The 26,928-nt window shown below is 38.0% G+C and overlaps 1 protein-coding gene and 1 long non-coding RNA gene across 3 annotated transcripts in view; one reads left to right on the top strand and one right to left on the bottom strand.

The window, feature by feature from the left end:
* MAPK11 (mitogen-activated protein kinase 11) overlaps window positions 1–26,910 on the top strand; it is a 50,123-nt gene extending 23,213 nt beyond the window's left edge. For both annotated transcript variants that reach the window (XM_074870092.1, XM_074870091.1), the window contains exons 2-12: window positions 7,516–7,645; window positions 8,610–8,668; window positions 9,792–9,903; window positions 12,368–12,397; window positions 12,523–12,570; window positions 14,947–15,061; window positions 15,185–15,256; window positions 16,869–16,948; window positions 20,495–20,573; window positions 21,962–22,135; window positions 25,436–26,910. In XM_074870092.1, coding sequence (XP_074726193.1) covers window positions 7,516–7,645; window positions 8,610–8,668; window positions 9,792–9,903; window positions 12,368–12,397; window positions 12,523–12,570; window positions 14,947–15,061; window positions 15,185–15,256; window positions 16,869–16,948; window positions 20,495–20,573; window positions 21,962–22,135; window positions 25,436–25,509 — 973 coding nt within the window. In that variant the 3' untranslated portion in view covers window positions 25,510–26,910. The remainder of the gene's footprint in view (window positions 1–7,515; window positions 7,646–8,609; window positions 8,669–9,791; window positions 9,904–12,367; window positions 12,398–12,522; window positions 12,571–14,946; window positions 15,062–15,184; window positions 15,257–16,868; window positions 16,949–20,494; window positions 20,574–21,961; window positions 22,136–25,435) is intronic.
* Window positions 15,263–19,438, bottom strand: LOC141944080 (uncharacterized). The gene is made up of 3 exons (XR_012629148.1): window positions 18,382–19,438; window positions 16,491–16,563; window positions 15,263–15,849 (listed from the first exon to the last, which is right to left on the bottom strand). It is a non-coding gene; the product is annotated as an uncharacterized LOC141944080 (long non-coding RNA).
* Window positions 26,911–26,928: the final 18 nt, after the last annotated feature.

The following is a 26,928-nucleotide window of genomic DNA, read 5'->3' as shown; positions in this document are numbered from 1 at the left end:
GGGTATCCTCCATCCCTACTTCAATATGATTTGTTACAATACGCACCATCCTGACCACATGATGCAGCAGTAGCATAGCTAACTGCTTTCCTCTCCTGCCATTGGTCATGATTGTGATTGCAGTTGGCTAGGGGACACAGTCTCTGTTCCAGAGCCCTTGAAGTCTCAGGGCCTGGTTGCTTCAACACAGCTTTCTGAGGAGCTGTTTGCAATTTCAGAACCTGTTAGCTAGTTGATACCAAAAATCCAGTGTCATAGTTCTGTGGGTACAGTCAGGAAGGGAGAGAGCATTTCAAAACCCGTGTGTGAGCTAGGAACAAATTTATACCATTTAATATTTTGGTTGTTGTAGAGGGAGAAAATGGGAAATGTGAAGGAGAAGTGGGGGAGGAATAGGAAAAAGAAGGACAAGAATGTAAGTGAGATTTTGTCTTTTTAGGTTTATGTAATGCATCTGAAAGCACCGATATTTTTCATGTTAAACTTTATCTCAAGATTAACCGTGAGCATTTCTAGCTACAGCTTTAAAGCCCACCATTTATAACTACCTGGCAGTCTTTTTTTTAATGAAATGCTAAATAGAATACATTTGTCATTAGCAGTGTACTGGCTTAGTGGCAGCTGACAGATTTCCTTGTTTACATACTGACATTGGGCTTATAGGCTATCTAAAATACATTATTATTTTGGTATTCATGAGTTGGTTACATGTGCTGAGGAAGCTAACAGCTTATGACCCCATCCTTCTGTATGTTTTTCTCACAAGCATGATTTTAAACGCATCGCTCCCACTGATGTAAGCTGTACTGTCTATAACTTCACCTAGAAAAATGTGACTGCTCCTCTGTAAAGTTATTTGAATATTTAAGCCACTGTGGAGACATGAGATGGATGAGAAAATAAAGAATAGCTTGTGGATTCAGAGGCTGATACAGCATTTTTATGATCATGCTGTTACATTAAAAGAAGACTATTAATGTAAACATGGATAGCAATTATTTTTTAGTATTTTTCAGTGCTTAAAAGTATGTACATATTTTAGTGTTGGTTATGGAACAATTATGTTGCATATGTAAGAGGTATCTTGTGCTTTTATATTTAGATTTAGTGGTAAATAAATCTGAGATAATTGACAGTGATTGTACTAAAGCCAAAACAATTGATGTTAGTGCTCAGCATGGTGTGTTGGAATAATACCCAAGTGATGGGATGTAATTTTACAATACAATAACCTGTCATCATCAAGCAAGGGGTTTTTTCTCTAATGAGGAGATTAACATGTCATTTCAGAGCTGCCCATTACTTATCGTCCCATCTTTTGTCTTGCTATTATCTCATTTTTCTTTATGGTTTCCTTCTGATGCACATATATGTCATGATTTTTGAGGTTTAGTAAACAAACACACACTCTGTACCTTAAATTTAGCTCTTAGAGCGTAGAAATCACTGAGTTGAACTTGCATAAAGTAACAAAACATTTATAAAGAAGAAATGAACCATTTCCTGGGTTTACTTTGCTGCTTACCTTAAGCTTACTGTGGGTGGCCTTTTTCTGTTGTTCTTTTGCTGCACTGCCAATAGCTATTATGGTCCATTTTCTGGTATTGGATAGATGCTGTGTGTGCTTTTCTCAAGACTATTCTATATCTCAATAAAAAGTAGCTCTATTTTTTTTTTTTAAAAAAGTTGTATTTTAAAAAAGAAGGCCATGGAGAAGACCCAGAAGACAAAGCTTGCAAGCTAAACCTTGCAGACAAAAACCAAAATCCATGTTATTCATGTGATGACTTTGATTCACTGACATGATATTTATGAGAAATGTAAAAAGGGTTGTCATTCACTGCAGTTGTGATGAACCCAGATTATATGATTAGGTACTAAAAAAATGTCCCAGGGCAGGGTTCCTGTGTGTCCCCCTTTTCTATCTTTCTTGCCAATGTGCAGTGCAGTGAGCACTGCCTGCCTCAATGCTTAGGTTTTCTGTCTGTTGACCCCTATTCTGTTCCTTCCCCTCAATGCTTGCTCACATAACACCCTTCTGCTGCTCTTACTTGTTTTTCTCAGGAATTCAGGGTCTTACAAATTAAGGGGACATTTGTCCACAAGGAGGTTCATGTCTCCTGCAATGCTGAGGTCTGTGGATAAGAGCTCAAAGTTGTGGCAGTGCTAAATATGTGGCAGAAATTCTGTACACTTTCATTTTGTTTTCTGAATGTTACCTTCTTTCTTGCCAAAATCAGTAAAGTTCTGTTCATGTAAATTTGTATTTTGAGCATGAATTGCATTTTTAATTTGTTTTTTCTCTTAACACTTACATGTAATGGGGAATCTCCACGTGCTCTGGAGGAATGTGACCCAGCGAAGACAAGAAATTTGTGCTGCAGTGAAAGAAATAAAAATAGAAGCCTATAACAATATGGGGAAAACCCAGACCCAGTGTCATTGTCACATGGAGCAAATTTAATGTTCTGCTTGTGTACAGCATTCTCTCTGAGTCTGGTATAGTGTGTCCAACCAGTTGTCAAACTTCTGATGATGTAACAGCCTTGCAAGCTGGGACATTGAATTATATAAAATAAATTGGAAAAGTTAGTCTTCTCTGTATTTTTTGCACTTAACCCCAAATGAATCACTTAGAATAAGTATACCTCATTATGTGTACATGTGTAAGGCTTCCAGAAGCATAAAATCACACTTTGTAGACAACCAAAACCTCATGGTTCTCTGGGGTGATGGGGATGGAATATTGGCAGATATAGGTAACCTACAGCAAATGGGGAGCTCGCTGCAGGCACAAGACTGGCACCACATACAACCAGCTTGGGTCATGCCTTCTTTCTGCACCAGCTAGACCTGCGCTGTCTCCAGGAATGAAGAGAACTCACTAGACCGAACGCTGCATTCAGGTTGAACTTTTTTCAGGCATTGTGGGTATTAATGTGCTCAGCTAAGAAGCCCTCTCCGAGCTCAAAGCATTAAGAAATTCAGGGACTGGCTGTAGTCCAATTGGACCAGTTGATCCCAGGAAGAGTTCTTCCTACATTGGATACTGGATTTTCCTAAATAGGATATGAGTTGGCTCCATGCGTGATTTGTTATATTGGGCTCCTGCAAGTGGCGCTCCAGCTACGGAAGCAAATTTGATCGTGAAGGCTAAATAGCCATAACTGAGTTGTGTGCTCCTAATCCCCCAAACTCTGAAGGGTCTGAGCAGGCTGCACACGTGAATGGCCTGTCTGTCCAGTATTACTGCTCTGCAACCACAGAGGATAAACTGTCTGTGGATACTAGGGACATGACTGTATGTACAGCCATGTTTATAAACATCAGCTACTAAAAATCCATGCCCCATCAAAAGTCATGAAATTAGCATGACGCTGTTAAAATCCTGTGCCTTCTGCCTCCTGAGTTTTTGGACTGCATTAGCTTCCAATGTTAAAACTTTTCTCTGAAACTTAAGAACTGGGAAAATGTGCATATAAATAGAGATTCATATTTCATCTAGGGGAACTTCAATAGGATTATTAAATATAGGACTTGGCAACACTGAAAAGGTAGGCCTAATTTAAGCGATGATTGAAAATTACACAGAACAAAGTCTCTAATCTGTGTAAAAGTGATGCCATCGCTGTAAGCAGAGTGATGGCTTTTTATCCTTGATCTTGGAAAGGACAGACAGCAAAAAATGTGTCATAACTGCGAAGGGTTCTGGGTCAAGAATGATTATATCTGAAAAAGCTATTGCCAAGATGGTTACAAAGTTGTTTCTTGTAAATTAAAAAAATAGTAATAACTGTGTTAATTTTAAATTATGATAGAAAGTCTGTCTGAAGTGGTGTTCCCATATTCTATTGAGGCACGTGAGCATACTGCTTAATGATGATGTCAGAAATACTGACTGACAATATGCACTTAAAATGCCACTGATTTTCACTGCCTACAACAAATGAAATGCTAACAGTAAAGAATAGAGATGGGAGATGATACCCCTTTGCAAGTATCAAAGTTTATCTCCATGGTACTATTCTGTCCAGCTACATGAGGTAACATTGTAATCAGAGGTAAAACAACTCAGAATAAGTAGTTTCAAAGAAACTCGGGAAACAGTAGCTGAACACTGGAAGGATGATTTGTTTCCAGGTATGAGTATAGACCAGGTATTAAACGCAAGTGGCTGGCCAAAGCTGAAGCCTGTGGAGAATAACCTTGCAAAAGAAAAAGGCGTAAGTTGCCAGCAGTTGTTTGTGAGGCAATGCAAACACCAGGAGACTGGCAGAAAAGCCGTCTCCAGTTGATGCGGAGGTGGGGAAGGTGCAAGTTGGGTGTCGTGCAGGGTAAGGGAAGGTGAGGGCCTCTAACCTTTTTCTCCTGCTGTTAAGCTAGTTAAGAGCATGGGTTGTTTGGTTTGGGTTTGTTTTTTTTTTTTTTTGAAGAAGCTGTTTTGAATCATTTTAGTTGGGCTGGTTACAGGCCCCCAAGGAAGGGTTTGCAGGTGTCAAGCACAAGTGGGTCCATATTGTTGCCGTGACTGGGACCAGAGATGTCCTATCCAGGGAGTAGTCTGAAAGCTGAACATTCTTGGGGAAATCATGTAGAAAGGGAAGCAGTTTATCCTGCCACCTAACAGTTTACTCAGGGAACGATTCAGGGGACAACCCAGATTGCAGTTATGATGATATAATAGCAAGAGGGGGAGACAGAGTCTAAATTAAGAAGCGTTAAGTCTACACAGGGAGGAATGCAGGCAGCGGCCTGCTGCTTGCAAAATGTGATCACAGGGGCAGTAGCAGAGATCACAGATGTAAGTCACCCTTGAATCTGACAAACCTGAGAGCTCAAACAATGTGAAATCTATATTTTGGAATGCTTCACTGTTAATAACTTGAATTATGAAGATGGTAAACCAGGCAAGGAAAGAGACGGAAGTTTTTAGCTCGGATTATCATTTGGTACGGTTTCTTGACTGCGGAGGAGCTCATTTAAACCAAGTCAGTCCGTGGCCTGTGCAGCTTCAAGTCATGATTTCTCATTGGAGGTCCCAGGACTCAAGTGGCCATTTGTTTTCTCTTTCTTTTATTCGTTTCTCTCTCCTTACATGTTTCCATCCTGGGTCTAAAAATCTGCTGTCATAAGAATTACCGAAGCCAAAAAAACAGGGCTTTGTACCATCTGAAAACTTTGCAGCCTTGACTCATATGGAGGGTAAAAAGCAAACTGTCTTAAAGATCAGTGGTTTTTAAACCACTGAAACCCAAATTTGAACTTAGCATTGGGAGGAGTGGGATGTTTATCACGATAACGGGATTTAAAACCTAATTCCTCCTAGCCTTGTGTAATGTACACAGTATTTCACAGACCAGTACAAACATGAGTGGGAAGGCTTGTGAATTACTAGAAGAGCCAAGTTGTTAAGCACAGACTGCTGTTTTGGGCAATGTTATTTATTTATCTGGACAAACATTTCCTTTTCCACTGGAAAAAAGCTGGAAAGGATAGAGAAAGTATGTGTTTATGAGACTTGGTGGTGTTCTCCAGTGGCTTCATTGGCCAGGATTACACACAGGGCAATTATATCTAATCTTTGTTACATTAACAGCTAAGCATTGGCTTCCTTTTTATTTCTTCAAATTTACTTGTGCAACCTTCATGTTGTTTCTGTGGCCAGTCATGTGGAATTTAAGATATGTCTATTGTCAGTTCTTCTCGCACTGTTCATTCCTTGAGTTGCTCCACGTATTTGAGCAACACAGCATCCTCATATCCTGAATAACTCTGTCCCTACCCTACTGTCAGAACAAGTATCTCTGTCATATCCCTTCCACCCACTCCTCAGAGTGAGACCAGTCGTCTTCTTCCTGTGCTTGCTTTCTTCTCTTGGGGAATGCCCTTCCTGAGGTGTTCAGCAAAGCCACAACCCTGTACACCTTTAAAGCTTTCCTGAAGATCCACTTCTGTGGTGCTTGCAAGAAACTAGCTAAGTAATCGGCTTATCTATTTCATTTATCTCATGAGTGACTCACTCCTTCCATGGTGCCTGCAACAAACTGTTTGATTAAATCTACTTACCCTTTCTCTGTTTTTATCAAATAAAAGTGTTGCTGGATGTATACCCTGCATTGGCCTTTGCAGAGGTTGGGTGAATTCTAGGATAACTGGATCACGATCACCTTTTGGATGCCACTCTGGTCTTCCTGCCCATTTGTTGCTTGTATCCTTTGTTGCTTCTCATTAGAAACATAACTTGTCTTCCAGCTGTCTGCAAATAAAGAGGCTTTGCTCTTCACTTGGCTCTTCATAACTTTAGAAGAGCACCAAATATGTGTAGGAGTCCACCTACTTGGAGCTGATTATAGGCTTGGTGTATTAGTTTGGGAGCTACTCCAGGCACGGTCAATGGTTTTTGTCTCTAGCAGGTATCTCCTACTACAATTTGCAGGACTGTTTAAAACACTGTTCATAAGGAGCTAATAGCATTTCATGTGACCATTGATTGTTGTCATCCTACTCTGTGCATTTTTCATGTTATCTAATTTTCATGTTTGTAACTCTGAAAAAGCACTGTAGGATGTGTGTGAAGGTTCTCAGCTTGCTAATGCTCTCTAGCAAGCATAGATAGTGTTATCCACACTTTAAACAGGGAAATATCAAGGTATTTTGATTGAACACAATTTTAATTGAGTGGATAAGAGTAACAATTTAAAGAAAATATTCTTTTCTTCATAAGAGAAGGTAGCAAACTGAATCTTTTTATAACTGTACTGTGTAATGTCATGACATACAGGGATCATTTTTATTCCTGTGCTGCATAACAGGCAGCATTTATTTGTGGCTTGTTATGCTTGTCATGTCTTTCTGATGCACAAAAAACAGTGGGTCTCCCTTTTGTGCAAATGGTGAGGGGTATTTAGTGTCCTCTTCAGTGGGGCATCTCCATCTGTATGAAGTTAAGCACATGCTGTGTGTCAGCAGTATCTGTGGTCTGCAGTGTACCCCGTGTTCACTTGTTACCAGAATTTCCCAAGGAAATGGTATGGCCTTGGCTATGTCAACATCCTGTTTTGATACCAGTTTTGTGGCATTATCGTCTAGCAAGCTAATGGTCACATAGGTAATTAATATTGCTAGGCACAATGTCAGTGTTCCTCTAATTAGTAAAGACTTCAGTTTGTTCAGCAAGACCCAGAGTGAGCCTTGCCTTGGAGCTGGAGGCTGGGGCTGCACTAATGGAGCTAATTCTCTGGTTACTTTTCCTGCCATATGGATAAGGGTTACCTGGGGACGAGTCCTGAACATTATCGTAAGAGTTAGTAATTTGCTAGATGGAAAACAAGGGAACTGTCTTCGAATACTCAGTTACTGCTGACTAGCTCCCCCAGTTGTAGTCCCTGAGTAGAAGGTGAAAGAGGGCAAAGGAGGGAGTAAGAGACCCCAGGAGGGTACAGGTTTCTCCAGTGAACTACCTGAGAGCTTTGAATTAGAACATGCCATCGACATGGACTTTTTTTCCTTTTCTAGTTCAGCGTATGATACCAAAACAAGACAGAAGGTGGCAGTAAAAAAGCTTTCAAGACCTTTTCAATCACTTATTCATGCGAGGAGGACCTATCGAGAGCTTCGGTTGCTTAAGCACATGAAGCACGAGAACGTAAGTGGAGAGTGAGTTCTTTCCCTTTGGATTTTTATGTCGAAAGTTTGCAATATAGGCTTAATTTCAGTTAGGTACAATCTCTTTCAAAAAGTATATACAACTCTCTAGCTGCCCAAGGTACCTGGACCTAGCCATCTTACATGTAGTGAAGTCACTGGGCTTTAAAGTAGACACTTTCAGTAAAAGGCTGCCTTTTTATTGAAAAATGATCTAATTTCATCTCGAAGATGCAGATAATGAAATCCAAAACAAGTGATCCTACTCTTCTCTAACTAAAGTAATGAGAATGTTCTGCTCGCTACTGTTGGATACTCTTGAAACATCAGTCCAGGGAAAATGAGAACCTCAAACCTGCTTTTTCTGAATTTGCATTCTGTTGAGAAATTAAGGGCAGATACTCTCATTGAAATTAACAACAGTGTAATATCTAAATGAAAGATAATAGAACTTCAGGCCCCAAATCATTGAGCAGTATTCTAAACTTACGTGGCAAAGTTGATTTCAGTGGGAGTATCCACCTACTTAAAAGTAACTTGATGAATTGAAGCCTGAATAAAAAACAGTGGATTGAAAAGTATCCTGAAGAAAAAATCCTAAAAAAGTTAAATAACAACAGAACAAGATAACCCATGAAATTGTGCATAATCTTAAGTATAACAAGTGTATAAGCTGTGTGTCAGCTTTTCTGTAATAAGACATTACTTTTCCTGCCTTTATTTCTGATTGTCTAAAGTCTTATTGTAATTATTTTTTGTAATTAATATCATTTTCTGTTGATCATGGGGATAGCTGAGGCTATACCTGTATAGAACACCTACTGTGCCACTTGTACTAAGTTTTCAGGAGACTCTATGTCATGTTTTTGTAAGTTTCATCCCAAAAATGCTAAGCACTGTCAATAGTAGTTATGTGTTGCTTTACAGATTTGTAAAAATAAAATGTCAATTCCCTCATCTTTCAGGTTATAGGATTGCTAGATGTTTTTACACCTGCAACATCAATAGAAAATTTTAATGAAGTGTAAGTACAATTTTTAAATCATTTTGACTAGTTAGTAAGTAAGTACCATTCTGGTTTTGAAAAGGAAGCATGTATTTTTCTAACAGACTTGCAGCCACAGTTAGCTTTGTGAAGAACACCAGTAAAGCTTTTTGCAGCTTTTCCATGAAAGAGAAGGCAGGAGGATGGGCCTCATTTTTGTACTTTTTTGAATGATAATTAATAAGATTATAGGGATATGGTAAATGGCTTGATGCTGCATAAATGCCAGTAAACTTAAAACTTTTTCAGTTCAATTATGTGTTAGCTGTAGATTATTTTTTCATAGCTAGATGGGATAGTTCAGGAATGCAGGAAAGTATTCTGTTGGTTAACTGAGACAAGGTGAATTTAGGCTAGATTCCTGACTAACCTAGGACTAGGTGTATTTTGGTGTTACTCATATGATTTATGCTGAGTTCATCTTGGTTTACATCGTGTATAAGCACTTAAGTAAACAATTTAGCACAAGAAATAGTAGTTAATATATTTTTACCTCCATGGAAATTAGTGGCCAAACCACTTTGACTCTGGGGCAAAATTACACAAATGAGAACTGGGTATGATAGATGCAGACTTCTGTCCCAGCATTGTTTTTGGAAAAGACATTTCTGTGAAATTTGTTAAAAAATAAAACTTCCAGTGGGGGCAGGGAGGGAAGTTATGCAAAACACTCTTATTTCAACCAATACAGTGTTAATCTCCATCATCAGATATTCCGGGGCCTTGCAGGTGCTGTAGTTTTAGTGCCTCAGGCTTTCACTTTGATGTTGGGTGAGGCTTCCTATTCATCTCAAAATATGATGTGTTCTCCCCTCACTGAACTACGGTAGTGTGTCGTGGGGAAAACAGAGATAAAAGCTTTTAATGTACTGTAAGGATTTTTCTTCTTCATGATATAAAATCTCATAGCTGTAATTCCATTATTAAAGCTCATATCTGATTTCAAGGGCATAAACTGTTTGTTAGTAGAGCAACGAAAAAGAACCTACATGGGAATGTGTAGTTACTCTTTAGATGTGCTGCTTTTAGAAGGATTTACATTCTGCCATTCTTAAATGAGGTGTGTTTCTTTGGTTTTTTTCTCTGTGTTTTATTTTCACAGGTATCTTGTGACAAATTTAATGGGTGCTGACCTGAATAACATTGTGAAGTGCCAGAAGTTAACGGATGACCATATACAGTTTCTCATCTATCAGTTACTTCGAGGTCTTAAGGTACTGGCTGAATGTAGGAGTTTTAGAGTCAGCAATGTAGTAACAACTGGTTCATTGCAGTGACAGTACTTAAACACTTTTTTTTTTATGTCTTAAGAGTGTGCAGATAGCAGCAATCATTTCAGAAATTATCAGATCATTTTTCTAACCAGAAATAAAACCCCAAGTCTGCCAGTGTTTACATGCACAATACATGTGAATACTCCCCTTGAACATTAACTTGAGATCAGTGTCTATTTAAGTTATTGCTGAAGAAGAATCACTTTCTATATAGTGTCTCAAGTGAACATGTTCTGTAGCACAGTGTGTGTTTTAGACACTTCACCTGTCATGAGAAGGTAGTGAAAAAACTTCCCGAAGAATGTGAAATTGATAAAGAATGATATGGCAAGTAACTCACGTTTGTGCTTTGAAAGACATGTAGTTTGAAAAACTACAGCCCTCATTTTTGAAGAGAGTGTCACATGTGAAGAGATAACCAACTTAGTTGGGTTCTTCGGGAAATTTCTGGAAGTAGAAGTTTATCCTAGCAATGTATGGTGTTGCACATGATCACCTAGGATTTACTCTGCCTGTAAAGTCATTGTTTCCTTCAATCATGTCAGTGAAAATTTATACAATTAGACAACATGGGTGATTGGCAATGAAACTTTAACAAAATTTCCTTCTGAAAGAATTAAAATATGTATGATTTTGCTGACATTAAACATATAAGTCTCTATAACGGGAGAAGATATAGAAAATGCTTCCCATTACTAGGTGATAAGCATTTTCTCAGACCAGTGTTGATTTTCCCAGGCATAAGCAAAAACAAAAGAGATGGGTCAGCTGCTTTAGTAGCTAACTTAACCATAACTGATATTTTAGACATGCAAAATAACTGTATATTTGAAAGCAAGCCATGGTAAATGCTGGCTCTGAAATATACTTATTACATGATTTTCAGCAAGTCACCTTGTGCCCGAGACAGTAATTCTTATGCATGCATGCAGGTTCTGTCAATTTAAGTGCAGATTTTAGTGACTAAAAATTGCAGAACTGAGTCCTTAATTGCTTTGTCTCATTTACTTAAGTTAATAGCTTAATTAGGAAGATGGATTCTGGAGTTAATTATCCAGCTTGGGGTTTTGAATATAAGGCTATGTTGTGTCAGAGCTAAATAGTAGTAAGAGTTGTGCTCTGGAGTGAATATTAATTTCAGAAATGCACTCAGGTGCGTTTCTGGCTCTGTTTCAAATGGGAGGGGTTGATGGTGGCTCATCTCTTCTGGAATTGAAATTCTCACGTCTCATTAGTTGAAGAACATTTGATTGTATATAACTCCTCGCTTACATCTACGCTGGAGTCATTACAACATGTATTTGCATATCTGAGTAAGCTTTGGGCTCACTGGTAGGTGTGTTCAGCAGTATGAAGCACAGGCTTCACGCCCTGCAGAAGCTGTCCGAGCAGACAAAGCGTTAACATGGAGCTGCATAGTTTTGCAGGCTCCTGAGCTGGCTGGTAGAGGCACCAAGAGGAGAGGAGCTGTTGTCATTGTCTCAGCAGAGCAGGGACACAGCTCCTTCTGTCACCAGCGGTGGTTGGGTTTCCTCTTCGTTCAGTTGCTCGCGGGTGTTGTGAGGAGAGCTCGGGGTGACCATGCCTTTCTGATAAACCATGTGTAGGTCTGGAGGAAGAATAATGCCCTTGTGTTTTCTTTGGGTTTTCCCTGATGATACACAGGTTTTGCATGTAATCTCTGCTCCTAAAAAAGAAGATGAATTCACCTCTAGAGAATAAAGAGAAGGTTTTCAAGGTCTTGCTGATCCTGGTCAGTAAGGTCATAGATAGACTGACTGTCAATCCTAACAAGTGAATGATGGGCAATTACAGAGTGAGGTTTTCTCAATCTTTGAGTTTTAATGTTTTATTAAAATAGCAGAGACACTAAATAACCACTGAAATACTGCTTTGGGTCCCTGCTTTGAAAGCAGTAATGCTGTGGCTTAGGTGGGTATTTTGGTCACTAAGCTGTCCCAGAGCGTGAGTATCTCTCACCTACATTCAGTGTTCATGGTATGGGAAGGTGACACATCATCTAGGAGTCAACCATACTGCTCCCTAGGCCACTGACTTCACTGAGCCACTAGCTGATCAACACAGACATCCAGATAAGACTGGAACAAATTCCAAATTGTTAAGAAACTTTCAACAGAAGAATCACTGCAAGTGCTATCTTTTATGTTAGAATCTAGTCTTCATGGTTACCTTTCTTGAAATATCCAGCTGTGGATAAAACAAAACAAAACAAGGAGGCTTTGAAGTTTGTCATACCTCTGTTTGATCTGAAAATGTAGTGTGACGTAAGTCTTTTCTGTATATAAAACAATCAGTCTCAGAAGTGAAAAGATAAGACAAGTGACTTACCTTCCTTCACCTTTAACTTCAAATCTTACCTTTTTTTTCCCTTCTTGTTTCACAGTATATTCACTCAGCTGGAATCATCCACCGGGTGAGTTCACTCATTGCGATAACAAAAATGAATGGAGTGTATCCCTCTGTGCATTAAATGTGTTACTAAGACATAGTTATATTGGTTAAAATTGTACTTGACTAACTCTATCTGTTCTGCTACAGGATCTGAAGCCCAGTAACCTAGCCGTAAATGAAGACTGTGAATTGAGGGTAGGTATGCTGTTGTAATGAAGAATGTCGTAAAAGCTCTCAAGATGACAGTTTTCTGAGAAAACATTAGCTACCGTTTTTATTTCTGATTCTATTAATTTCAACTGTTTGCTACTGTTGCTCCGCTGGCATAGAAAACCCATTTCCATGAACATGTGTTTTCTCTCAAATATTAATTTAGTATGAACACAAGTATCTTTGCAAAATATTCATTCCTAGTTCCTCACAGATGGTACATAGGCTAATAATTTGGTCCATGAGTGAGTACTTAACTGAGTATTTCTTAAAAGTTTGACCTGTGATATGTATCTGCATCTGCCATGTTTAGATGAAGCCTTGTAACAACCTTTGTTATGAAAAAAGATACCAGCATTACCAGTTACAGGCAGTGAAAAAAAACAACAACAAAAAAACCCCACAAAAAACCAACCACCCCACCAAAAAGAACCCTGTAATCCACACTTATCAAGTGCTATTTTAATGTACACATCTATATAAATACATCTCTTTGTGTATCTGTGTGATACAGTATTACATAAAAAGCATGAGACTCTGGAGAAGGAAAATATATCTTCTAGCTTTCTAAGCCTTTAAGCCCAAGAATGAGAAGTTTAGCATTTCTCCATGACAGCCAGAGACATCTTTCTCTCTGTGACTGAGACTCTGATGTAATTCCTTTATTCCAGCTGCGAGGGATTTAACAAAATATTCCAAATACTACAAAATCAGCAAAAAGTCACAGTAGTGAATAAGAGCAGTGTAGTTAGGTTCTCGCGCTAATCCGGATCTGTGGTGAGAAACTGTAGTTCCTGTTGGGTTCAGTGACACTTGCAGATGCTCAGCAAGTTTCATGATTATCCTTTTAATGTCTTCGTGCATGTATGTTCAGCATCTGTGAAATTTTATTGGTCATCTGGGTCTGATCATGCACTCTAAAATGTGTGCTGTATTTTTGTACTGTAAGTAAAGGAAACTTTTAATCTTTTTCTCTGCTATTATGGTATCTGTGCACCTCCATGCCTAGCATTTGTTATGCTGCTCTTCGCTTTGTTTACATTTATAGTTTTACTTCCTCCAATACCAAATTATTTTCTAATAGAACAAACTAGTGGATATTTCCTGATACAAACAAAAAAGGAAATAGAAGCAAAAAGAAGAAAAACGTGTGTGTACACATTTGATAGAAGGGATCAGCTATTAAAGAAAAATATTGCCAAAATCCTTATAAAAATAAGGGCATTATTTTTCACACCATTATTCATGCCTTGTTTTCCTCATGCTTTTATTTTTGCTTATTTAAGAAATAAATAATGCTTTTAAAGTATATTAGAAGATGTTACTGTGTTATTTATATCTTAATATTTTCCTTTTGGCTTTTAATATCTTTAAATTGAGTTATAACTGAGGAGTTTTGAATGACACTCTTAAAATTTTCTTACTCTCAATGAAAAGGATTAACCATCAGCTTAATAAATAATCCTGGATCTCACCATGGGAGGTTGCCACTGATCTCAATTCACATTTCTGTTTGAAGAGATGCTAACTAGCTCAGATGACTGACTTAACAAACAGCACTGAGGCTCAGAGAGTAGTACCCTTTCACAACAGTCTCTCTTAAGAGCATGCCTTCTAGCTCTGTAATTAGTGGGACACAGACTAATCAAAAAATAGAAAACAAAGAAATGAGCAGGGAAAATGTAATTGAAATAACTTCCCGTCAATGTAAACTTAACAAGGGAGAGCATATGGAGGGGAACATTTTGCTATCAAGCCTATGAGTAATACGTGTACCTAAACAGAGCTCCTTTGTTGTTTTGGCGGGGGAGTTCTACTGAAAACAGATGGTGTGTGATTTAAATCTACCTTGTTATGCAGGATATATGTTTCTCTCCTAGTGGCATCAGAATGACGCGTGATTTGGGTAAATGCTTAGATAGATGTGAGAGGGAAGCAACAGAAATTCTGCAGATTTGTGATGAGCTTGTGTGGTCTTTAAATGTCTAAATGGCCAAGTGGCACTTGTCATTGGTATTTTACACGAGCATTCCCAGTTGATAGTGTCTCATTTTTATCGCAACAGTGCTTATTTTTAGCAAATGAATGTCAGTGAAAAATTGAACTTGAGGCAAAATGTAAAGTTTGCCTTAGAGGACAAAAGGCCAGGCTTATTGCAGTGGAAGCATCTTTATGCAAACACGTAGGCTGAAGGGATACAGCAGGGAGAGCAGATGAGCTCGTCCGCAGAGTGTTGCTGTTTCGCTTCACCGATAGTGAGGGACTATGGATAAACTGAGAAATGTGTAATGGGGAAAATCAGTACCTATAACAAAAGTGAGAAGGGATTTTTTAAAATTATTTTTTATTTTTATTCTGTAGATTTTAGACTTTGGTTTGGCTCGACAAACTGATGATGAAATGACCGGATATGTTGCAACAAGATGGTACAGAGCTCCAGAAATTATGTTAAACTGGATGCACTACAATCAAACAGGTAAATTGTGAAGACTTACATTTTGCTACAGCTGGATATAGTGATAGCTTTAAAACAAGGGGCAACTCTGTTTAAGGATCTCTTTGATTCATCGTACACATTTCTCTCTCCGTTTTTTGACAGTTGACATCTGGTCGGTTGGATGCATCATGGCAGAGCTATTGAAAGGGAAGGCCCTATTTCCTGGAAATGATTGTATCCTTAACATAAAACATAAAATGCAGCTATAAAGATACTCTCTAATTCTTCCTTTTTTTCTAATGACTTGAGTGTTTCCATGAAAATCTTTTTGAGGTAACAAACTTCTAAAACAGTAAACCATTTTGATTATCTTTCAGTTTAGTGTATATGACAGATGAATATGACAGATGAATGTGAGACCCACTGGTAGGAAAAGAACAGTAACAGATGTTCCTAAACAACAAAAAGTTACATTTATTCTTTGTTGTGTATCTGTATGTAAATAATAACCTAGTTACAACAGAGCAGATTTCTTCCATGTGTGTATCTTACTGAAATAACATACGTTAAAACTGAAGCTGAAGGCAGTATTTTTTGATTGGCTAACATAATTTTAAAAAACAGAACTGCTTTTAGGCTGGAAGTTCCTAAAATGCAAACAAATTAGCTTTTAAATAATAAGTGAATTAACAGGCATATTGTGTCCTGTTTTTAAAAAAGCCAGCAGTTCCAGAAATGCCACAGGAGCAACAAAACCCCCTCTTCTCTTCAGCGCTGTGCTGTGGTCCCTGCTGGAGCATCAGGGATTTTCATTGGCATTTTCTGTGCTGACAGGAGGAAAAAAAGAGCCGTTGCTGAGGAGAGTGGTAAAATAATAAAAGAAAACTGAAGAAAAACACATGAGGAATGAGGAAACAACTGCATCAGAAGAGGAAAGCCTTTAATATGAGGAACAAAGGCACCTTCTTCTGTACTGACATTCTCACTACCCTGAAACCCCTCAAAAAGCAAACGCTTCTGTAAAACTAAGCTGTTGCCAGGTGCAAAACAACATGACATTAGAATTGCCTGAAAAATAAGCGAGATGAGAGACCAAGTCTCCCTGCTGACCTTTCTATTGTGGTCAGCATCATTAGGCTCTATTGTAACCACAGACATTGTCCAAATGTTGATCATCTGGATGATGACTGTGCTTCAGACTGTGATTACATGATATGTGGTATTTGGAAGAATCAATACATCTAGTTTTCAAGAGATAAGAATTTTTTAGCTGTTATAAAATATTGTCTACAGTTATGTGATTAGCAATTTAAATAAAACTGTAAAATAACCTTGAGTCTCTAGGGAAAATGTAATATACTTTACAGATCATATATGACAATGAAAAATGAACATTTTCAAGGTTTTTAATCTTGAAACTAATACAAAACAGATTCTTAAAGCTACCAAATGAGAACTTTCCACTTACCAGCCCTCAGATTAGTAATCTAGCCCTGTGTGCTCTATCGCATTAGACTGTTCTTCGGAAATCCCTCAGATAACTGAAACATAAATGTGGTATTAAGTTTAAGAATAATAATATGTTAAATTGGGAACTAGAACAGGAAAGCAATATTTTGCATGCATCTTTCCCATGTACAGGCACACCTGACAGATTCCTATAGTACAATAGAGAATTTGATACTCCAGGACTAGGTTTAAGCAGGTTTCAATTGGTATCCTTCCATGCACTACAGTGGAATTATCTTGCTGAATAGTTTTAAACATCTTAACTATCTGCATGAAAGCTCATTAATCGTTTAAACCCAGAAGGACCATGTGCTGTTATTTTCCTGAAATAATGCAGATATCGATCAACTAAAAAGAATAATGGAAGTTGTGGGCACACCCAGTTCTGAACTTCTGAAGAAGATCTCATCAGAACATGTGAGTTCCCAGCTTCATTCGGTTAACTGTCATTCATTTCTGTCATTCTTTTCTCTAATTGGTATTGTATGTCACTGGTTGTGTTACACAGATACTCTGATTTGGAAATGAGTAAACACTTTTAAAATTATCTCTATTTTTTGTTGCTAGAATGACACCATTCAAAAAATAATCCGTTTAGAGGTATCCAAATTTCTTGATTGTCAGCTGGATTAATTTTGATACTTGTCCTCACGTACCCCGTTTTTGAAAGGAGTTTTGCAACTGGTCCTGGTGATCTTTTATTTTGCTGCTGTACTTACAATAAAAAAATTCAAACTGATGCTCAGTTCAGAGCATGATACTGTTGTTATTCAATCTGATGTCTCTGTAATTTTTATGCTTTCCGTTGTTGTAAGGGATCTCAACAGAGATACCAGAATCAAATAATGTGTGTTCTGCATGAGTGCTCTTATTTGGATCCCTAATTTGAAATTTGTATTTGTTCATCTCTCTGAATGCTTGTCTGAGGTCCACTTTCATGATAATATCTGTAGTTAACGGTGTGATTTTTAACTCTCCATATGACTACTTTAAAATAGTAATCTAGTTAATGAACAATTTCCACTTCGTTTCTCTGCTAAAGCTACGTTTAAAGGATTCACTTTAAGCAGTAACTGTGGATATCAAGCTGAGGAATGAGATGTGGTATTGATTGATCAAGGCAGGTGATGGGCACAGTGTAAACATTCAGATAAACAACAGCACAGATACCTCCTGAGCTGAAGCTGTTTTCTTAAACCTTTTCTGTATACACCTCAGACTAATACTAATGGCTGCTTTTCAGATTGTGTGTATATTGATGGGTTTTCTTTGAACTTAACAAATGAATACACTAGTGGGTTAAGTAAGCAGGAGTAGTAGAAGAGCCAGAGCAACCCTGTATTTCTGGAAGGTCCAAGCATAACAAAACCTCATCAGCACAGGCCGAGGCGCAGCCCCAGAGTTTGTGGGTACCCAGCACCTGGGAATGGCTGGGGCAGGAGGAGGACCTGTCCTTGTGCCAGAGATTGAATCAACCAGCAGATCTCAGACTGTGCTGTCTTAAGTGTAGGTATAGCCTTTACGTGTTATTAAGATCCTACGGTTTTTGCAGTAACACTTTCATAGCATATACAAATGTGTGGTTTACCCACAACTAGTCAGTTTGTAAGCTTAAGAGATTAAGCACCTTAAATATTTACTGGAGATAGTATCTGCTTTTGTCTTTAATTTCTTGTGTTTCAGAGCATACCTCAGCGAGCTACAGGAACGCAAAAACTTTTACTGAGGCTAATTATACCTTTAGAGCATAGGGAGAACACAAAAAACAAGTTAATGAGTGGGAGTGCTGCTAGGTCACCTCTGGGCTGCTGCTAGCTGGTTAGAGGAGCAATGTCAAAGGAGATACGTACCTTGCTTGGAGGTACTTGCCTCTTGCAAGGGAGTGCCTATTCTGTTCCTTCATTCTAGTTCTTCTTTACCTGTAGTTTGGCCTTACTGTTTAGATATTTCTTAATGCAGCTTGCAGTCCCGGACAATTTTTTCCATTCTTCTAACAGCAAGGTCAGATATTTTCTGAAATGCCAAACCTATTTTCAGTTATAAGTAGAGGATTAAAGAACTGGAAACTAAAACATCAATCTCATGGGATGTTTCAGCACAAGTTACTGAGCTGTTCTGTCAGTCTTTCATGTTAATATGGGTTTATATTTCATTACTTTCAGAATAATTTCAATGTCTGGATTCTATTGGTTGGGTTCCTGTGGTGAATATATAAGCAGAGGAGACAGGTTGGGAAATATACTTTGATAGGTCTGTGTTGTTTTCAAAGGACTTCTGGGCAAGGTTGGAGATAATTTTGACCTTATCTTGTTCAGTTGTGTTTGGATTAGTGATGTTAGTTGATGTCCGTACAGAAACACGTAATCCACAAATCCACAGATGTTTGTCAAGATAATTTTACTTTGTTTCTACCCTAGTCCATAGCTTCCATGCAAGAATGTGACAGCTCTCTCTGCTCTGCTGTTCATACATACATAGAAACTAATGCCCTGGAAGACTTAACTCCTGATAAGAGCTGCACACCCTCACCTTCTAGCAGGTGTTTGCTGGCTTTATGAACTTTAGGGGCATAAAATAGGTGGAGTGAAGCTGGTGTTTGACTAGTCTTTAAACATCATTCTCTGCATGACTGGCTACGGCTGCTAAGAAGAAATCATCCTTTTAGAAAGCCTTGCTGTCAGCCCCCATAATAAAAAGGGAAAATGCTAATATACTTTTAACAGGCTGGGGACATAACACATGAAAGCTTGCTTATTTTAGTAAGACTCTGAAATGTGTCACTAATGGTAGTCTAGAATTTTGATAGAGTATGCTTATATCTTACAAGAAGCAGAAAAAATAAATAGATCTGCCTCGTTAAATTAGAACACAGTTTGAAAATAAACTGTGCTATGTAATGATTTAAAATATCTTTGTATCACTTCATCGTAGTTGCAGAAATTAAGGTGATGGCAGAGAGAACAGTGTAGGGAAGAGGATCTGTTTCCCAAGTGTGGTTGTAGGATTGCACAGATGATATGTCAGAGTATTTTATAGTCGCTTCATGATAGTCCAGAAGATAGTTCCATAATTTTCAATCTGGTATCTCACTTGAAGCTATGGAGCTGCTTGGTATGAACAACTTTATCTCCTTTGCTGTCTTCAGTAGGCCAAGGATGCTTAGTTAGCCTCCTGCAGATAGTCTCCTTTTAAGTGTGCAGGGAGATGTCCCTGTAACATAAACATGTTTTAAAAGGATTAAGGTTTTTTCAAAGACCATCTGGTTTTTTTACAGATTTGGGGACAGCCATTTGCTGCCTCTTTAACTGTTCCATTTCAGAATTCCCTGTCTCATCTGATCCCATCCCTTAGGACCAGCATTCAACCTCTTCGCTTGCTGACCTATCTACCTCAGTCCAGAAATTCGTAGCTCACGTATGTCAGGATCCATGCTGATGTTTGTGGGTCCAACATGTGGGTAGGCTTTTCCTAGCTGAGTTTGGATGACAAGACAAGCTATAAATTCTGTTAAACATCTGAAGATCTGAGTCCTGGGAGTATCAGGATTTTTTCTTCGGTTAGTGAAGCTACTGTTTGACAGAGGAGGGAAGGATGCAGATTGGATTATACCACTTTGCTGAGGGTAACTGAAAGATGATTTAGGTTGCAATTTCTGGTTGAATGTTACATGCATGTGTTCCCTGGGGATACACTGCAATGAACCAGTAAGCATAGGTGAAAACATAAGTGCTAACACATAACCCTTTAAGGAAAATACACCTGTTTAAAACCCCCTTGCTTATTGTGCAATATACAGGAGTGACTGCTTAAAACACAGTCATACATTATGGTTTTATGTGAAGAAGGTTTCCCATGTAGAAGAAACATAAAAAATATTACATTTGTTTTTTTAGAGTTGATATGGTTATTGTTGGGCAAAATTTAACCTCTGTGCATGTGGTATGTATATTGATTTATTCCTAGGCAAGAAAATACATTGAATCTCTTCCACATATGCCTCAACAGGATTTGAAAGCAGTATTTCGTGGTGCCAATCCATTAGGTAAGAAAGTCAGACTGATATTGATTAAATCTTTCACTAACGTAGGAACTCAAGCCTTCCTTTGCTATATGATCTCATATAGTAATGATCAGACCAGTGAGAAGAGCATTGCTTAACCTTTCAACTTGAGACTATTCCCTTCATGAAGCATGTGTCTTTTGTTTCTGATGGAGATTACGGGAATCTCCTGTAAGGAAAACAGTCTGTGGGTGAAAAGCAAAAGCTGGCTATATATAGCAGGAATAAATAAAAATGTCATGGGGCCTAGACTAGAGACATCGCTTCTGGCTCAGATGGCCATGAGCTGTAAATTGCTGGCAAGAAGAAGAATATACCAGGAAGTGTAGCTGTTTGAATGACCCTTTTGAGTATTATTTCCTAGGAATACATGCGCCATTGTTTGACACAGGATACTGGGCTAGACAGACCTTTGGTCTGATCCTGCACAGTTGTTTTTATGTCTAACCAACTGGTTCTGCCTGTGCAAAAGAGATGTTTCTGTGAACCATTTCTTGTGACATGGCAAAGGAGACATTTGAGTCACTGGAGTCATCTTACGACAGTGCCTGGTCAGTTCCATCGAGTGCACATTAGAACATTTTATACAGGGAAGTATTATGAGTTAAAGTGGTCTGAATTTGTTCTGTGTATTAAAAGACGATTTTATTTTTACAAATACAAGTAGCTGTGAACACTTTCTTATAAAAAATGGGATTTATTTGCATGAGGTACATAAGAGCATGCTACACATTAATATCATAAAAGCAAATTAACGACAGTGCTTATGAAAGCACTAAAAATCATTTTTATATAATATTTTAAATAGTTATGATAAACTTTACATAGAAAACCAATTTCAACCTTGCAGATCTCTCTCTAATATTCTGCAACTGTCAACTTCAAACATACTTTCTTTCTGCTGAGTCCTGTAAAGTTGCTTTGGGGTTTTCATCTGATGATTTCATTGATGCACCTAATTAAAAGTGTAACCTCACATTCACAATTTTAAGTTACCTAAGTTTGCACTGATTGGGACCAAGTTAAGCACATGAGGCACAACCCAGGATATTTAATTTTTAAGCACACAGAAATCTTTCCAGAATGAAGGCCTTGGGTGTCTGAAGAGGTGAATCAGATCTCAAATAGACTATAGTGAACCTTTGTGCATACCACATGCAAACCAGAAGCTTCTTTCAGCGCTGAAAATTGCACTCACAGTATAAAATCTTCAAAACTTATTTGTTATACTGTCTAAATTTTGTGGGTTTGCCAATGATGTTAACTGTGTTTAAGGTGAGTGAGAATAGATTGTGTGTAAACAGTTGTCTTCTCTTTTATTTCTAGATTGTCTCTTCTGGCTTTGAACCACGTTTCTCTTTTTCCCTTAGCTGTAGATCTTCTTGAGAAGATGCTTATATTAGACAGCGATAAAAGAATTACTGCCTCGGAAGCACTTGCACATCCATACTTTGTACAGTATCACGATCCAGATGATGAACCTGAGGCCGAGCTGTACGATGAGTCAATAGAGAATAAGGAGCGAACCATAGATGAATGGAAAGGTAACAGAATTGCACACAGTAGTCAATACATGCAGCAGAACAAAACCTTACTTAAGTAAGTTTTCCTCTGTTTTTAACCAGACCAGTTTGAACTCTTAAGCGTCAGTGAAACAAGATAAGTCTATGTGTGCACTTGTGGGAGTGGAGAGGTGGAAAGGGTTGTGTTTCCTCTCTGGATTTTGCTCCCCTCCCCCATTCTATCATCTCCTCACTAGATTCCCTATAGCAAGTTTAATCTTAACTAAAAGCTGATGCTGGTTACCAGGTAACCACATATTCTGTCGTGCTTTTAGTTTTCTAGGTCAGATCCTCAGCTGAAGTAACTGTCCTAGGGCAGGTGACACTATTTGGGATTCTGGTCTAGCTTTGTTCAGAACCAGAAATGAGTATTTTCCACATAGATGTGTATTTTGTTAATCATTCTTTAGATAGCCAAGTAATTGGGATTAATAGATAAACAACACTATTGATCCTGTTTAAGATGAGAGTTGATTTTACTTAGGAGTGACACCACAAAACCCATCCTTGAGAAATACTGCAACAACCTTTTTTTGTTAGTTAATTCCATGCTTGCATCATGATCATATTGCACTACAGTATCACGGAAGTAAGGTGGCTAAGTTTGCAAGTACACTGAAAAGTACAGTCCAATTTCATCATTGTCTAATGAGGACATATTATGCTAAAAATTCCTTACTAGACATTTTAAATTGAAAGTAATGTTCCAGAAAACTAATTGTTCCTGTTTATCAATAAAGTCCTTTCCTTGGCTTAAGATGAAATAGGTATTCTATAAAATAAATGTTCTTCTGTTTCTATTTGTATATTCTATAACTTTTACTCCAGAAAGGTTTGATAAAAATGTATTGACATAGTGGGTAGGTTTATGATGAAAAATACTGACCTCCCTTGTCTTACTCATGCCCTTCCACTTGTGCCATGTTTTATCCTGGGCATTGCAGGGGAGACAGGCAGCAAATACATCTTAAAGATAGATAGGGGCGGGGTCATGGGTCTCTCTACAATAAAAGAACCTCCTAGAGCCCCGAAAAGGATTTTCTAGAGACCTACTGTGTCTGTACAAACAAGACGGATTGACTGGTATCAGTTACTCCTTACACATGCTGTCCTCTGCAAAACCTGGCAGCATACAGCACCACCCATACATCTTGTTTATTGAGAGGCATGTTCAATTTGCTGCTGTACTTAAAAGTGGAAGATTTGTTTTCTGCCACTTTTTCAGTTGACTGAGTCTTTAACAGGAAAGTTTAACAACTTCCGAGTCATGAAGCTCATTTCTGTTTGTGATGAAACTCCGTTGAAATTATTTCAGGAACAATCTTAGCTTAACACTTTCTGAACTGAAATGAGGATGTGGAGGTGAATTCTCTAGGAAAAAACAGTATCATATTTTTCTTCATCACTGACCTTGCTGGAACAATAGGTCAAATTCCTTCTTTATACAGGACAAAAAAAAGGCCTGAGTCAAAAATCTCAAAACTGGCACAGGACATGCAGATCTTCCTCCTGGCCATACTTTTATCTCGGGAAAGAAACTTTATTTTCAAGTACAGTATGCACCACATTTAAGTAAGATGATATAAAGGTGACTGTTTGCATAAAACGTTTGTACTGTTGATGAAATACTGACCCAGTTTCTCAAGATGTCAATGGCATATTTCCGCTCTTTTTCTTTAATTTTTTAAATTTTTTTAATTCTTTAATTTTTCAAATTACAAATCAGTGGCACTTAATCCCAAGAGGGACTGAGCACCAAAGTAAAGAGATTTCAGACAGTTTGTCTTACACGTTATGCACTTAAGAATTTCCTTGGCCTCCACTGCACACTGCTGAGGCTTGCAGCCCAAGCTCAGAGATTTCTTTCTGACATGTTTAATGAGTCAGAAAGTATTTCAAAATTTTGGAGGCCAAGAGTACGCTATTCAGAGTTGAATGATATGCACTATCTCTCCTTAGCTGTTGCTCCACTTGCACATATCTCAGCATAACATCAGTACTCTCTACTGAGTAGGTGGCATGAGAACCGGCTGAGGGAGCTTCATAAACATACCATGCACAGCCAGCAGGAATAATGTCTAATAGAGTTCCAGGTGTGCAATTTGTGAGGACACTGGCTTCCTCCAAGTTCAGTCAACACCGCTCTAGCTCCTACCTGGCTGCCTGTGACCAGATGCTACTTAATAGCTGCAAGTCAATCACTGAAAGAGTCACCTAACTAATCCTTCCTCCTCAGGGGTTCTGCACACAGAATTTCTTTCAGAGAAATCCTTCACCAAAGCTGTTATGCTGGTCACTGTACACCATGCTACAGCATAACACAACCGGAGCGTTAAGCAAGATTCAGCCCAGAGATTTTTACATACTTTTTAGAGGAGTGCTAGGTCCACTTGCAGGTGTAGCAGCTGTCTCAGACAGATCTGTTTAATAAACAAGCTAATAGGCATGAGTTTGATGTGATTTAAACATCATTGTTTGGGAACAGAACCTGAAGTACTGCATTGTTAGCCATATATTTATGTGTGAAGAGGATCTGGTCCTTAAAATACAATATCTAACTTGAGAAAATACATAGGAGGTAGCTGCTGTCAACATATTTCATTACTGTGCAAAGCACAAAACAGGACATGACTGTCAGAATGAAAAGATAAAGGGCTATTCCTAAAGCAGGGTAAAATAGCAGGGAATCCATGTTTCTAGCTAAGCCCTTCTTAATGAAAATAAAACTGTTACATGCTTCTAAGACAAAAGAATTTTTTTTTCAGAGGACCTTAAAATTAAGTTAGTTACAATAAAACATAAAAAAAAACCCCAAAACCTAGATCCCAAGGCATTATCACAGAATTGCGAGTGATGTATGCTGAAGGCAATTGACTGAGCAATGATAAAGAACATTCTCCGCAGTTAAAAGTGTGTATTTTAAAACCTGTTTGGGCACTTTTAAAGATTCCATTTTCCGTTACATTTTGTCTTTTATTACATCATTTTGGCAGGTCATCTGACAGCATAATTGATGTTTCCATTTCAGGCCCTTTGTGTTTTAGTAATTAGTTGAAGGGGACAGACATGTTGTACAATAACTGTATTTGTGAGTCTAGTTTGTAATCTGAGGTTAACAGAAGGATTCCTAGTGAATTCAATCTGGTTTTGGATCTGGACTCTGAAAAGGCCGGAAATACAAACTACAACTCACATGCATCCATAGAACTGTTTTGTCTGGCATATTTCTCTTTTGCAGAAAATATCACCTAATTCTTCTCTCTCCCTTACACCTCTCTACAGAACTTACCTATGAAGAAGTGATTAGCTTTAAACCCCCCGACTTAAAAATGGATAGCCTGGAGATAGAACAGTGAATACAGGCAGCTCTGTCTTGCCTTGCTGCACTATGAAGACTGTTAAAATATAACCATACAATTTAACCTGTGGTCAGACGTAGATTTTACTGTCCAAAGATGTTGGAGAAGATGTGGAAAAGCAGAATACAGAAGCCAGATATCTGTTTTGGGTGGGGGTTTTTTTGCCTTGTGATATGAATGTATTCCCAACTCACAAAGGGTGATAAAGAACTGCTTCATTCTGACAAAATTATGCACTGAGTTCTGTCAAGCTGTGTGTTCTGCATGTTTCATTTTATCAGTTGTATTGCCAAAATAAAGGTGACTTTTTAAATTAATTTTAAAATTGTACATTTAAAGCATGAATGTATACAAACATAAACATAGAAGTCCATACAAGCAATCCAATTTTTTTCTGGCATTTTATCTGTCCGTTTTCATATTATTTATAGTTAGTGCCTTTATAAAGAGAGGGTGTGGTAGTGAGATAGACAGAATATGCATATGTAGTCATATCTGTGGTGGTCTTACAAATTTACTGGATGTTTCAAGCAATCTTAACACCAGTTGAAAGTCAGTGAAAAATAAATCTTTGTCTTCTGTTGCCATTCAAGTGTCTGTTCTCATTATTTTCCCCATGTATATTTTTTTTTAATCTGCACAATACCTGTTTGTGAGATGATTTTACTTCCCGATGTTGCTCCTAACCATGGCATGGGTGGAGTGCTGGTGAATTATCCCAAATTTACAGGAAGGTGCCCTGAAGGCACTGTGGCAGATCTCTAGTCTTCTGCAAGCTTCAGCAAAGTCTGTCACAGATAGCAATGCAAGAATACTCAGTTCAGTTCACAGCTTTGAATTCAATACTCCTCATTGTCTTATTTTCCTTCACATAATCCTTGGGAAAATAATCTAGTAATTGCCACTGGAAGACATGACAAAACAGAAAGATTTAAGAATTTGTTTGTGGAAAACAAAATATCCGTCTTATCTGACTTTCTTTTTTAAGCAAAATTTTAAAGACTTTCCAGCTCTGAAAAGTTGGAAAATTAAATAATAAATTGCAGGATACACCAGATACTTTCTTAAAGAATTAAATTTATCTGATTTCCCCATTGAAGGCATAATACTGAAACAGGAATATACTTTGGCACGAGGCCTCTTGTGGTGTACTAGCTGTGTCTTTCTACATACTTGTGATTCACAGTTGTTCAATGTTCATTTTTGTCTTGTTCTTGCTCTGTCAGAGTCATTTTGGAGGTGGCTTTTATAATATTTAGGTTTTCTGCAACTTTTGTCATTAAAATTCAGTTGTACAGTTATTACATGAGGTAATAATTCTACTGCATTTATTTACCTTCCTCTGTATCTTTTCTATGTAAAAAGAAAAGCTTTTTCTTAATAAACATTTTAAAAATATCAAGTCCAAGAACTTTG

This window comes from Strix uralensis, chromosome 5 (assembly GCF_047716275.1).
Source record: "Strix uralensis isolate ZFMK-TIS-50842 chromosome 5, bStrUra1, whole genome shotgun sequence".
Taxonomy (NCBI): domain Eukaryota; kingdom Metazoa; phylum Chordata; class Aves; order Strigiformes; family Strigidae; genus Strix; species Strix uralensis.
Note: the sequence above shows the minus strand (reverse complement) of the source record. Positions and strands in the feature narration are given on the sequence as shown.